The following is a 13577-nucleotide window of genomic DNA, read 5'->3' as shown; positions in this document are numbered from 1 at the left end:
CATAGCCATAAAAAAAAAAAAACACACACACAGCGCCTAGCAGCCATTTCTGAACAGGGGCTTCTCACACAAACAGCAAACTGCAGTGCTGGACTGCCTGCCCCTGTGCAGCAGATGGGGTTCTGGGACAACAGCATAGCCATAAAAAAATAAAAAATAAAAAAAAATAAAAAAATAAAAAAACAGAGCCTAGCAGCCATTTCTGCACAGGGGCTTCTCACACAAATAGCAAACTGCAGCACTGGACTGCCTGCCCCTGTGCAGTTAAACTGCCCACCTACACTGTTTCTGCATCTGAGCCAAACCTTATAAAGGAGCTCCTGGAGTCCTATTTCAACCAATAGGACTGAGGTTTTCCCCATCCAATCAGAGCTACTCTGTTTTGACCAATCAAGACTTTGGACCAATCAAACTGTGAGGAATTGGTATCATTTGCATGAGGATGGGCCAATCAGGAACCAGGGCTGAGGCTTCTGTCTGTAAAAGCCAGCTCCCCTCTGGCTCCAGGAGCAGACTTTTCTACTAGATACTGAATTCGGGAGAATACAGGAAATGTCTGGGTGGAGCAGACTGGAGCAGGCGGGAGAGGAGCCGAGCTACAGGGCTGAAGAGGCACCTGGCCCCAGAGCTGCCAGGCCTGGGGGCAGCTTCACAGCCATGCAGAACAGTCGCACTGTAGCACCATCAAGCTGTTCCATGTTCAGAGGCCATGTGTAGCACTATTGTGCTATTAGCACTAAACAATGTCTTACTTCACAGCACCCCAAACTGGGGATTCCGGTTGGCATTTGAATTGGCGCCAACTATCATAAGTTGACAGCAGCAACCCCCTGAGGTGGCCATCAGAGTTCCTTCAGAGGAAGGACAGGACCCGGGGGATCCCCCTGGGAGTACCCATTTTCCACTGGAAATCAATCATGTGACCAATCACAGTAATTCAGGAGGCAGCACCCAGAGTCCTCCCTCTCTCCTGCCACTGTTACATTTCTTGCTGAAGCTTCGGACTCACCAGTCTACATGGAGATGCCCAGGTTGAGCTTACCTGCCATGCGCGGGGAAGGCAGCCCTGCTGGGGCTGCTCTACATGGATCCTTTTCTCGGGCACACTGAGGGCAGGTGTCGGGTAGCGTGACCCTCAGCACCAGCTCAGTCCCATTCCCAAGCAAGGACCCGGCAGCAAGGCTGCTTACACAAACGTTCCTTAGCTTGCCCAGACCTGTTTGCACGGCTGCCCTGGGCCAGGCAGTGAAGCACACGGGTTTGGGTGAGTTTGCAGGTCTGGCAGAGGGCCATCCCTGTCACCCGGAATGACAGCATCTCTGGGCCATTTCCAATCAACAATACAGTCAAGTGTCCTCCATTCAGAAGAGCAATGCTATCAACACCCTTCCTGGAATACTAGTATGAGTCCTTTGGGTCGCTGTGGCCTCACACTCGTGCAGCTTTATAACACAGAAGAGTGATTTCAGGTGGCCGGGGCCCCTGAATAAAAAGGCCTTCCATCTTCCACCGAGGATAAAAGTGAAGGATGGCCTGGGCCAGAAGTGTCATCTCACAAGGATTTGTTTGGCCAGCTGGTTTTTAATGAATGGAGTAGAGTGAGAACGGTGGCCTTTATTTAAAATTGCCAGCCTCCTGCCTGTGGGTGGGTGGCTGGAGGAGGGGAGGAGCAGGCCCAGGAAAAGTCAAGAGGGAAGTTTTCCTGGAAGCCTGGATCATGATGGCTATGCTGGGTGTGCAAACTCCTGCAGTTAGTTGAGAATGAGTCACTTCCGGTCTGGGTGCCCAAGTGTAGGAGACACCATAAGCAGCAACCAGGTGTAACTGGAGAGTGCCTCCCCAGGGAGGGAGGTCAGGACTGGGGCAGGCCCTGTTCCGTGTGGCCCAGCAGGTGCTGGCTTCCCAGGAGACACTGTCTTGCCAGGAGCAGGCCTGGGCAGAGAGTGAGGGGCATACGTGGGCACACGCAGCCATACGCAGAAGGAGCCCACAGCTGCAGTCCACAGCTCCGCACAAGACACTTGCTGAAAAATTGGTGCAACCAAGCGGGGTAGCAGTGTTTATTGAGAGAAATGAATTCCGTCTCTTTCCAAGTCATTCTGTGCCGGGCTGGTGAGTTCAGAAATAGCTGGCAGTCATCGCATCACAGAATTCCATTGTGGAAAGGCGCATTGGAGAGCAACCCCCTGACCCTTCCCTTTGTAGATGAGGAGAGTGCGGCCAGCCAGGTTAAGTGACTTGCCGACCGCCACACAGGGGCTCTCGGGGGCTCTGCTGCCATGCCTCAGTGGCCCTTCTCCCCTCCCACCCCTTGCTCTCAGCCACAGGGCCTGCTCCAATGCATGCCAACACTGTCATGAAGATCAGGGAACAATGCCCCCTCCTCGGAGGAGGCCCTGGGTGGGTGCAGGGGAATTTTAGCCCCATTCGCCCTGTGTAGAGCACAACTTCACAACCTACCTGCGGCTCCCATGCTCCGACCATGCTTATGTGTGTGTGGCCCACGGGCTGCCTGGTTTCTCTCACAGGCAGGGCCTTTCCTCCCAGCTTTCTCTCCCACCAGCTCATCTGCGAGTCCAACTCGCTCATCAGAGTGGCAACCTGCCCTCTCTCTTCCTCCAACCTAAGGATAGCGTCAGCCCCGTTATCCCTCGGCACCACCAAAGCCCTGTGGTCAGACTGCCTGGGAGTGAGAGCTGGATCTCAGAGACCATCAGGGAAGGGGTGGCAAACTGTAGCCCAGGGGCCAAATCCACCCTAGGCCTATTTTTGTAAACACGGTGTTATCAGGACACAGTCAGTCTCCATCACTGACATACTGTCCACGACTGCTTTCCAGCTACAATAGCCCAGTGGATAGCAGCCACCAAAATGACATGGTCCACAAAGTCTGTAATGTTTATCAGCTGGCCCTTCACAGAAGGCTTGCCAGTGCCTGATCTAAAGCACCCTTCCTGGGGCTCAGAGAAGTTCGGTGACTTAATCTCACGAGCTGATGGGTGGCCAAGCCAGAGTTTGAACCTGGGGTCCTGGCGTTCTTGCCAGTAGACCCCTGACTCTCTGCAGAAAGAAAACGGACTTGGACATATCATCAGACGCTCAGCTTATTGCCAGCCTTTTTCTGTAGAAAAATTCCAAGGGAGAGATAGTTCTGCTCAGAAAGCATCGAGGTGACTCCGCACTCGTTCCCGAAAGCTGATTTGGGGGCCTGAGATTCCCTCCCTGGAGGAAGTTCCTGAGAACCTGTGGTGGCTAAGCCACTTGCTCTTGCCTTGGCCCCACAGGGACCCGCACCAGCCTGCCTACCTCCCGAGGGTGCTATCATTGCCCCAGCTCCCGGGGCCAATCGATGCTTCCCATCCCGGGTTCTGAGCTGGTGCACTCACTGCAGTGGCATATCCTCTGTTTTCATGAGTGGAGAGAAGGTGGCCAATCCAGGGGACTCCAGAGAACATGACATCTGGATGTTCCGTAGCCATTGTCCCCAGCGACTGGCCGATCAAATCAGCAGTGACTTACAAATACCAGGAGGTCCCCTTTTTCTTCCTCCTCACCCCTCCTGCCTTTTCAACTCCTCTCGGCAAAGCTTCCAAGAGCACAGGCCGGGGCCTGGGAATGGTCCTGTTCTTTGTCTGCCATGGGTCATTCGTGGAAAGCGGCTCAGGGCACAGGAGGAGGAAGGGAGAGGCTCCGAGGTCAGAACCCAGCACAGCTCCTCCCACTGCCAAGAGTAGGAAAGCTGGCCAGCCAAGCAGGTACTGAGAACCCATGAAGGCCCGGGCCAGCATGCCCGGGGGTGAAGGGAAGAGCATGGCATACTGGATACGTGGGGTACCCGTTTAACTTCAGCAGTGTTTGTATGAGGCAGGGACTGCCATCCTCATTTACAGATGAGAAAACCAAAGCCCAGATTGGATGTGGCCACCCAGTTGGTCAATGAAAGATTTGGGATTCAAACCCAGATTGGCCTCACCCCCAAATGCATCGTCTTTCCTCATCGCCACAGTGCCCCCAAGGCAAGAGCAATCCAGTCCCATGCGCAGGTTCTCGGCCAGCCAGCCTCCTCCCAGAGAGGCTGCCTGCCAGTCAAAGCTGTTTTCTAACATGGGAATGATCTTTCCCAGGAAAATCAGGATGGCAAACACCAAGGTGGGGTGCTCGCCCCTACCCGCTACTGTCCCACCAGAAAGGCCTGGGGTGGGGCCCTGTCTGGGGCAGCATCTTCCTCACATTCTCTCCCTTCTGAGTCTACACCACACTTGATTCAATGAACTAGTTTACAGAATGCCCCCACGTTTGCCCTGTAGGCCGGGGAGGGAGAGGCAAGCGAAGCACTGGAGCCCCCCAGGTGGCAGCCACCGGCCAGTGCGAGGCAGGGCATATCGTGGCAGCTTAGTGAGGGTTGGCAGCCTGGCACGGTGAGTAAAGCACAGACCTGCAAGCCAGCCTGCCTGGGTTTGCGTCTGAGTGCTGCACCCTCCCCCATGTACCATCTTGGGCAAGATGGTAAGTTCTCTGAGCCTCAGTCTGCTCTTCTGTAGAATGGGGATACAGAGCCAAACTGGCTGCACCCAAGTAGGGGGAAAGGAGTTAATATTCATGCAACTCGGAACAGTGCCTGATACAGGGTGCGGGCTATGGAGGCATTAGTTAAGTCTTAAATACACGTAGTTTAAAACAGCTACATTCGGTTTGGGTTTTCAGTAATGCTATGGAAACCCTTATAAAATGTTTACTCCCTTATTCTGCTCTGAAAAGTACAGCACAAAAAATATAGAAATAACTCACTCTGGAAGTGGAATGCGGCAAGTAATGTTCTGGTTAATTGACAGTCGGCACAGCCCTGATTTTGTAAAGAGCATCTTTGTGATGATTCTAATGCCCCCGTTTTAAGGTAGGAGGTGTACAATGGAGTGATGTGGTTGGGATTTTAGGAAACACATCAGAACCTAGAAATTCCAAGTAGCCACTTGGGTGGGCCGGGGTCCCATTACTCAGACAGAGGGTGCTGGGCAGGAAACCATCTCAGCATCGTCTGTCCATCTGTCTCTCTTCTCTCCCCTCTGAAGCTTGTTTGGAGCTTAGAAGGATCTTAATTATCATCTAATAAAACTTTGTAGCCCTAGCCAGTTTGGCTCAGTGGATAGAGTATCGACCTTCGGACTGAAGGGTCCCAGGTTCAATTCTGGTCAAGGGCATGTACCTTGATTGCAGGCTCCTCCCTGCCCCCTGCCCAGGTCCTGATCAGGGTTTGTGCAGGAGGCAACCAATCGATGTGTTTCTCTCACATCAATGTTTCTCTCTGTCTTTACCTCTCTCTTCCACTCTCTCTAAAATCAATGGGAAAATATCTTTAGGTGAGGATTAGGAAAAAAAAGAACTTTGTAGGTGAGCTAACCAAGGTTGAACAGGTGACTAAAAACCAGTCTCTCCACCACTTAAACCAACCACTAAGAATGTTACCAAACTTATTTACCATTTTTGGCTCCAAATGACTGGTTTACCCTAAGAAAAATTTAGTCCGTTTGTTAAAGACAAATATCTACCCCCACCGACACCGAAGAATGGGCAACAGGCTATGAACACATTTACTTGGACTGTCACAGAGTCATCCCCTTGGCATTCTGGCCCACTTGGAGGGAAGATCGAGTTCAAATTCACATCAGAGATTAGGAGAGGCTGGCAAAGAATTTCTCTAGCGTGCTTAGCCCTTATATGAGTAAAGTCAGTCTTATGCAGGCACCTGATGGTCAGTGGGACAGGGCTGGGAATTAGGGACTGGCAGGCGCACGTGCACACACGCGCACATGTGCACATACTCATGGCCCGTTAGCATGAAGTTAAGCCATTGCAAGTGGACCAGCAGACCCTGGGAGTTAATCAGCACTGGTCTCCGGGGTGGGCATCTCAGTGAGCAGATGAGCCCTGAGCAGGAGCCAGGTAGCAGGCCAGAGGCAGCCATCCCGGCAGGCCTGGAGCTGCCTGATATCACCACAGCCTGGAGGAGACAGCAGGGTCCAGCTATAGGGCCTGAGGATCAAGTCAGGGCTTATGTCTTAGAAGGACTCCCAAGAGAAGCGTTGGGCTGTCTTGGGAAACCCATGTTGCCAAGGTTACAAAGGCAAGGGGGGGGCGATACAAGAAACTGAGAAAATTTGGAACGAGGCCAGCTGTGCAGCCCACCCCAGGGCAGCAAGGACCCGGGCATGGCTGGCTTGATGCCGAGTCCCCTGAGCTCCTGATCTGCCTCCTTGGCTCCCCAGCCACGGCTGGTGGGTGTGGGTGGGGGCTCAGCTGGGCGCTCAGACAGGTCCAAGTGGGGCCTAGCTGCATTGAAAGGAGGGCAGCAGGGGCAGGGGCCAGGTGGGAAGCTGATGTTTTGGTTGAGCAAAATCATCCCAGGCTGGAAGCCTTCCAGCGAGGGGATTAGCATCGCTATGTCCCAACCTGCCAAGGTACTAGAGCCTGGAAAACATAGGGAAGATCGCACAGCCTTGCAGACAATGTGTGCCCCAGATCAGGAGTCCCCAGGGGGCTGGAGGCAAAGCAAGTTCATTTCATAGACTTTGCTGACTCTGGGGTAAAGGCTCGGCTGGCCTACACTGCATGTGGTGACTCTCCCAGAACTCCAAAACAGTCTCAGATCTATCTCTATAGCCCCGACCAATCTCCTGATTTCTTTCCTGTTCCTCTCCCCTTATCTCCCCCAAGCCCAAGCTCCATGTCTGGGCTCACTAGTAAGCTAATTAACATTAAATAGTAACATTTTATTCTTCCCAGTTTTATTAACACATTTTGAGAGGATCACAGAGAACAGAAGTCATCTCAACCAAAGGAATGAATATTTAATGGTAAAAGTTTAGCTACGCGGTGCCTGGGAGACGTTTTAAGGCAGAGGAAAGCTGCCCAGAATCCACTCCTCCCTTCATCATGGCACCTCCACTTCTTCTTGGGAAACTTCCTCTTCCCCATCATGCAATCCAAGGGCTTATTTCCCATGAGGGATGCCAGACGTGACGTATCCTTGCACCCAAGAATGGCAGGACGTAGGTACACGGTCCCAGTGCACACAGCTGGATGGCGGTTGGTGGTCCTTCATCACGGAGGAGGCAGCGTGCTGACCCTATGATCTTGCCATCCAGCCCTACAGATGTTCTTTGGCGACTGTCCTAGGAACACTGATGCTGTGAGCCATTCCCCCCACCAAGCCTTGAAGTCAACCAGACTTTGCTGTTTGCAAACACATGGATCCCAAGTGGCCCCACAGAGTCAGGCCAGTGATGATGGGGAAGAGGGCTCCTCAGCGACCCTCCATGCAGGGGCTGAGACGCTGTACATCACAGTGACCACCACCGTGGACGTGGAGCATGAGTGGCCAGAAACAAGAGCCACTTGCAGGGCCCTGGATTGGGAGAATGGAAAACAGCAGCCCATCTCCCAAAGGTGACAGGATGGGATGGTGTGCACCCCTGAAGGCCATGCCGACAGCGGGAACATCCCTCACTGGCAACCTTGCCTCCTCTCTCCTGTCATGTGCACTGGCACACACATGTGAGCACCTGCAAGCCCACACACGCATGTACACACTCAGCTAGCAGGCATCCTTCTGGTCTCTCCGGGAGAACATGGCAGGCTCATGTCTGGTGGAGGCTGGGTGGTAAGTAGAGAAAACAAGGAGCAGGGCTGAGCCACAGCGTCTTCCTTCCCTGGTGGGACCCAAGAAGCCAGGTCCCTGCCTCACAATCACACACCTTAAGTAAACCAGGAGTCCCAGCGGGCAGACGAGCAGGGCCAACTACAGGGTCGCCCAGGCAGCCTTCAAACAAAAACATACCCTAAGTGTGACAAGTTGTCCCCTCACCTCCATCCTCATGGCCACTCCTTCCCTTCCAGGTTGGGACCAGCCGCCGAAGGGCGCTGGCACTCATTGGGAAGGGGAGGTGGGACAGACAGGTGAGTGGCCAGACAGACTCAGCACAGTGGGACCCCAGACCCACCAAGTATACAAGCATCTCCTAACGGAGCTTCGTCACCCACACCGAGCACACGTGACAGATGGCCCCACCCAGGAGCCCCAGGTAAGCAGCCAAGGTGCGGCTGGGCCAGGAACTAAGCAGGGAGAAGGCACACGGGAGTGAGGCAGAAACCAAGCTGCTTCCGAGGACATTTATTGGAGCCTGGCCAGCGTGAATGCGATCAGGAGCCCCTCCCACGGCCCGGCGGCCCGACGGGCCGGGACACGGGGAGGCCACCTCCTCCGATCCCTTTATAGACAATGTTATAAAAAAAATAAACTTTACAATAATACATTTCGCTCATCTGTTGGGGTATTATTTCAATAGTTTTGTTTCTTAAAAAAAAGGAGAAAGGGGAGACCACACGATATATGTATATGGATGTGTATATACATATATGTTGAGAAGGGCAACATGTTGTGTACATACAGTTGGCGTATGTCTCAGAAATGAGGAAAGATAAGGTGGAAGTGGGGAGAGAGCTGCAGAGACCAGAGCGTGGGGTGGTGGACGTCCACTGTGGTCTTCGCTGCCCCTCTCAGCAGCCCCCTCTCCAAAGAGAGCCACCGAAGAATCATTTCTTTTTTATTTCAAAATTCCTGCCACCAAGAGGAAGCAGCAGCCCCGAGCTGCGGCCAAGTGTTGCTCCCTCCTCCTGAGGAGGTGTCCCAGGTGGGCTGAGCCCCCAAGGCCCTGGAGCTGCCCAGCCCGTGCCACAGTGGGGGACCTCCGTGCACACCCCTCCACAAGCCAGAAGCAGACCTGCCCAGCCCAGAGGGAGGGCAAAATAAACTCCACTCTCAAAGCACGTGGAGGTGCGACTGGTGCCCAGTTGGACCCAGGGGCCAGCCCCACTGCTCTGCCACCTGACGCCCCTTGCCAGCCCCAGCAAGTCCCCAGAGTGGGCAACTTGAGAAGAGCAGCAGCCACTGTCCTGCCTCAGACCACACCAGGCACGGCCACAGTCCCGTAGCCACAGGGGTCTCGTCAGGGTCCAGAGAGGAAAACACCAGGAGAAGGTGTGGGGCATGTCTAGACCCTCGCGCCCTCCTTGGCCCTGGGGTGCCCTTGCCAGGGGCCCCCCAGGAGGCTCTCAGGCTGCCCGCCTACTGTCTGTTTGGCTTAGAAAAACTTCTCCAGAGAAGAAACCTGGGAACAGACAGGTTCAGAGACAAGGTGAGGGAAATTTTTTGCAAGGTGTGTGTGTGTGTGTGTGTGTGTGTGTGTGTGTGTGTCCATTCAGCAGGCGGGTGCTCTCGTCCACGTAGCTTTCGGAAACCTCCAGATGCCATGCCCAGAGCCTACAAGGCCAGCTTCAACATCAGGAAGGAGACAGCGGTCAAGGCGGCCGACGGGCTGGCTCGGCAGGGGCCTGAGTTGGGTCTGATCACCTTGTTACTCCCTGGAATGATGTTGGTGGTGAGCTGAGGCCACGGCAGAAAGGGACAGAGCAAAGAGAACAGGAAAGACAAACAAACGAAGGAGTCAGCAGGGCTGGGAGCAGGCAAAGAAAAGGACTGACTCCCCATGCCGCTGCCTTCCCACCCATCCAGGGGGCTCCCCTTTGCCCACCCTCTTGGAGGCAGAGCCAGGCTTCCGGGGAGCTGGGCTGAGCCCCCAGCTGGGGAAGGCAGTGCCATGGTGCCCAGGACAGCCTGGCTGACACTGCCCGGGGAGGAAGAAGGCCTGACGCAGGCCAGGGAGAAGGGGCGAGATAATGATCTCAAGGGGAAGGGGCTCCCGGGTCCCCAGGACCTTCTTGAGGAGAGGAGAGAGCTGCTCTGTTCCTCCTATTCCTAAATGTGGCCGATTCCTCCCCTCCATAGAGCACCCCCTGCATATCTCTGACTGCGCTCTCCTCCTGCTGTGGAAGCTTACGTGGCCTCTTCTCGGGTAAGTTATAGACAGACTATCATACAGTCAGATACCACCATGCACCGGGGCTCCTGTGAGGAAGGGGCTGTGTCCTCTCTGTCTCAAGTTCACAGAACCAGCACGCGCAGGTGCTCTGCACACCTGCCTTAAAGAGTCAGGAAGGCTTGGCAGGGCCCTGCTCAGAGCAGGCAGTGTCTCTCCCAAGACAGCCAAGTCTGTGTGCCCAGCAGGCCCAGGAGGGCCAGGAGCTCAGCTGGCCCAGCCCGCAACAGGATCCGAGGGCCCTGAGTCTGAGGCTCACCTGGAAACAGCCTCCCGTGACCAGGCCCCTGCACCACCGCACTCTGCCCCACTCACCTCTGTGAAACACGTGCTCAGCTCTTTGGAGCTATTGGCCTTCAGCCCCTGCTCCTGTGTGTGTGCCCAGCAGGCCCAGGAGGGCCAGGAGCTCAGCTGGCCCAGCCCGCAACAGGATCCGAGGGCCCTGAGTCTGAGGCTCACCTGGAAACAGCCTCCCGTGACCAGGCCCCTGCACCACCGCACTCTGCCCCACTCACCTCTGTGAAACACGTGCTCAGCTCTTTGGAGCTATTGGCCTTCAGCCCCTGCTCCTGTGGGAGAGAAGGCACCAGTGAGGACGGCTCACCACAGCTGAGCTTGTCCTGTTACTCGGATGAGGCCCACCTTCCGGGCCCTGCCATCTGCTGTGGGCGTCATGAAGCACAGGGCACAGGGAAAGCTCTGGCTCCATCCCACACAGCACAAGACCCTGCCCCTTTCCGACATCTCAGCGACTAGGTCCCGGCTCCTGTCGGCTCCTGAAGAGAGAGTTCTAACTCCGCTCTCCAATGTCCAGCATAACAGAGTCAGAAGCCACTCACAGGTCTCTCCACCACACTCAGCTCCTCACGACAGGCAGGGACCACGCCCTCCTCCCCTCACATTGCACAGTGTCTGGCCTATGACAGCAGCTCAGTAAATGTCTCACCAGGTGCATGAATGGACAGATGAGTGAACGCACGCATGCCACTGAGCAGAATCGGCATCTGAGAGTCAGGTCATTGAAGACCATGAGTCCTCATTTGGGTTCAGGGGAAAGAGACTGTGATTGATTAGTTATGTCTGCCCTGGTGCATGTTAGGAGGACATCAGGCACCAGTGCCAAGGGTTAACCTTTCCACCTAAACCGATGTATGGCCCCTGGGAGCTCCGTGGTCAAGGTGAGGAATGGAAAGAAAGCTGGCTTGGTGATGGTTCCGGGTTCTGTGCCCCCCGCATGACCGCCTGGATGCAGGACCAGAGGGTGTGCTGACGAACAGTCCCCTATTATCATCATCATAACAGTGACCCCGGGAACCAGCTGGCAGATATGGTGTTTCCATCCTGACTTCAAATGGCTTGGTTCTCAAGGCACCTGTGGGGACTCTCTGGCCACTAGAAGCAACTGGGAAGCCCAAGAAATTATGCCTAAATCACTGCTCTTGGCCAGAAGTATCAAAATCCCTTGGACATCACAGGCAATCTACCACCCAGGGCATCTGGTCAGCTAAACAAAGCCCAGCTACCACACAGAGGTCCGGCCAAGAGCAGAGTCACTGCCAATGGTGGGGATGTGACCAGGGTGGTGATGAGTGCAGTGGGCGGGAAACCAGACCCAGGAGGATCCTGCTCAGGACCACAGCACCAGTGACCCAGGTGCCCAGATCCAGCCCAGCCAAGCCACCAACCTGCATCCCTGGGAAAGGGCGAGGGCTCTGGGGCCCTTCTGCCCCAAGGACTGGATTCTACTGCCTGGACCCAGCGCAGCTCCGGCCAGGGCTGTGGGAGGCCACTGCCAGGGTGGCCCGCATGCCCCACCTCAGAGACCGCTGCCACCACTGCCTCCTGTCTGACTGCTCAACCTTCACCTTCACTTGGCCGCTTCCCTGAGCAACTCCGAGCCCCTGCTAGTTCCCCCCGTGGCATCCTGGGGCCTGCTGGGCTCTGTGCCACCCGGCCCAGCACTGTGCCTCCCGCATCCTCTCCTGCCCTCACTGTCCAGGTGTGGCAGGTCTGCTCCCTCCGTGGGCCCTCACCACAGGGCTCACTACACACAGAGCCTGTGTGGGCAAACGGCCAGGTCAAAGTCCTCACCCCCAGCTCAACCCACAGCTCAGTTCTGTTCGATATACTGGAGTTGTGCACAAAGTTGTTTTTAAAATAGTAGACTGCTTAAAAATAAGTAAGGCCTGAGAAAATAACTCAATTCAATGACCTCTAGCCTGGCCATATAACTTTATCTGATGAGATGCCCGCTCTCAGGGAGCTCAGGGTCCTCGACACTGCTGGCCCTAAAGGCTGCACCCAAGGGAGCCCCAGAGAAGTTCCCAGGAGACAGGATCGGGGCCCAGCGACTGAGGAGATAAAGCCTGATGTGGGCACCATGGAGTCACCCAGGGTAGGCACCATGTAACCACCTGGAGTGGGTACTGCAGCAGCCCGGCCTGTGGCTGGACTCCTCAGTTCCCAGTGAGAAGGGCTTGACAGGCTCCTCTTAAGAGGGGAGGGCAGGCATGTTGTCAACTATGAGGGAGGGAGAAGGAGGGGAGAGGAGAAGGAGGGAGAGATAGAAGAGGGCAAATCAGAGAAAGGGAGAAGCAAAGAGAACAGGGGAAAGCAGTACCCAGAGACAAGGAGCACAGGGCAGAGAGGAGGGGGAGAGAGGGAGCAGGGGGAGGAGAGGAAGGGGGAGGGGACAAAGGTGATAGGAAGAGGCAGAGGAGGGCATGGAGGGGGAAGGAGAGGGAAGTGGCAGGGAACAGCAGGAAGGGGAGGGTCACAGAGGAGGAGGAGGGAACACAGGAGGAGAAGCAGCAGAGGGGGACCCCTTCACCCTCTCCTCTGACCCCCGTTACCATGAGGAAGCACAGACACCGCCCAGGCCAGCCCCAGGGGATACAGTGCAGCCGTGGCCTCTGGCAGGGCCACAGGGACATGGGGAGGAAAGGGCTGACCTCCGGGAAGAGCGGGGACAGGACAGTCTCGTGCCCCTTTAGAGCCCCATCTGAATGCGCCTTTCCCAGCATTCACGGGAAGTCCTCCTGCACGGGATGCACAGTGCTGCAGACCCAGGCAGAGGCCACACCGAGCTGAGTGCAGGTGACAGGCAGGCCCCTGGCTGTCCCAAAGCTCTCCCCTCAGGTGCCATGAGCTAGTGCACTGATGCTTGTCCTGTTCGTTTAGACTGAAGGGTCCTAACCCTTGGGGCCCACCCCCCACAGGATCGACCCTGACCCAAGGAGGGAAGGAAGGGCCTGAGAGGCCAGAGCCGTGGGCTCCAGTCTACTTCAGCCAATGACTAGAGATAAGTCCCTTCATCTATTGGAGCCTCATTGTCCTCATCTATAAAATAGAGACAGACGTGCCTCACGGACGCATGTGACTTCCAGAACACAGAGCAGACAGTGACGGCTGCGGTAACCTCTCCTAAGGCGAACCCAAGGCCCCCCACCCAGCCCGGCACCCAAAGCAGCACCCAGAGCAGCCCATCGTGGGCCTTCTCTGCAGATGCACATGGGAGAGGCGTGGCTGCAGAGAGAAAGCAGTTCCATCAACTCATTCAAAAACCACCAGGGAACAAATTCCTGGCCACCCTCCTGACCATTAACCCTTCCTGGTGCTCCCTCCCACGTGGGCACCAAAGACAAA

The 13577-nt window shown here is 55.5% G+C and overlaps 1 protein-coding gene across 3 annotated transcripts in view; it reads right to left on the bottom strand.

The window, feature by feature from the left end:
- Window positions 1-8152: 8152 nt before the first annotated feature.
- Window positions 8153-13577, bottom strand: part of GFRA2 (GDNF family receptor alpha 2) — an 88737-nt gene continuing 83312 nt past the window's right edge. For all 3 annotated transcript variants that reach the window (XM_005864613.2, XM_005864614.2, XM_014538320.1), the window contains 2 exons: window positions 10448-10501; window positions 8153-9439 (listed from right to left, as the gene is read on the bottom strand). In XM_005864613.2, coding sequence (XP_005864675.1) covers window positions 9317-9439; window positions 10448-10501 — 177 coding nt within the window. In that variant the 3' untranslated portion in view covers window positions 8153-9316. The remainder of the gene's footprint in view (window positions 9440-10447; window positions 10502-13577) is intronic.

The sequence above is a fragment of the Myotis brandtii genome, unplaced genomic scaffold, assembly GCF_000412655.1.
Source record: "Myotis brandtii unplaced genomic scaffold, ASM41265v1 scaffold19, whole genome shotgun sequence".
Taxonomy (NCBI): Eukaryota; Metazoa; Chordata; class Mammalia; order Chiroptera; family Vespertilionidae; genus Myotis; species Myotis brandtii.
This window is presented reverse-complemented; position numbering and strand designations above follow the sequence as displayed.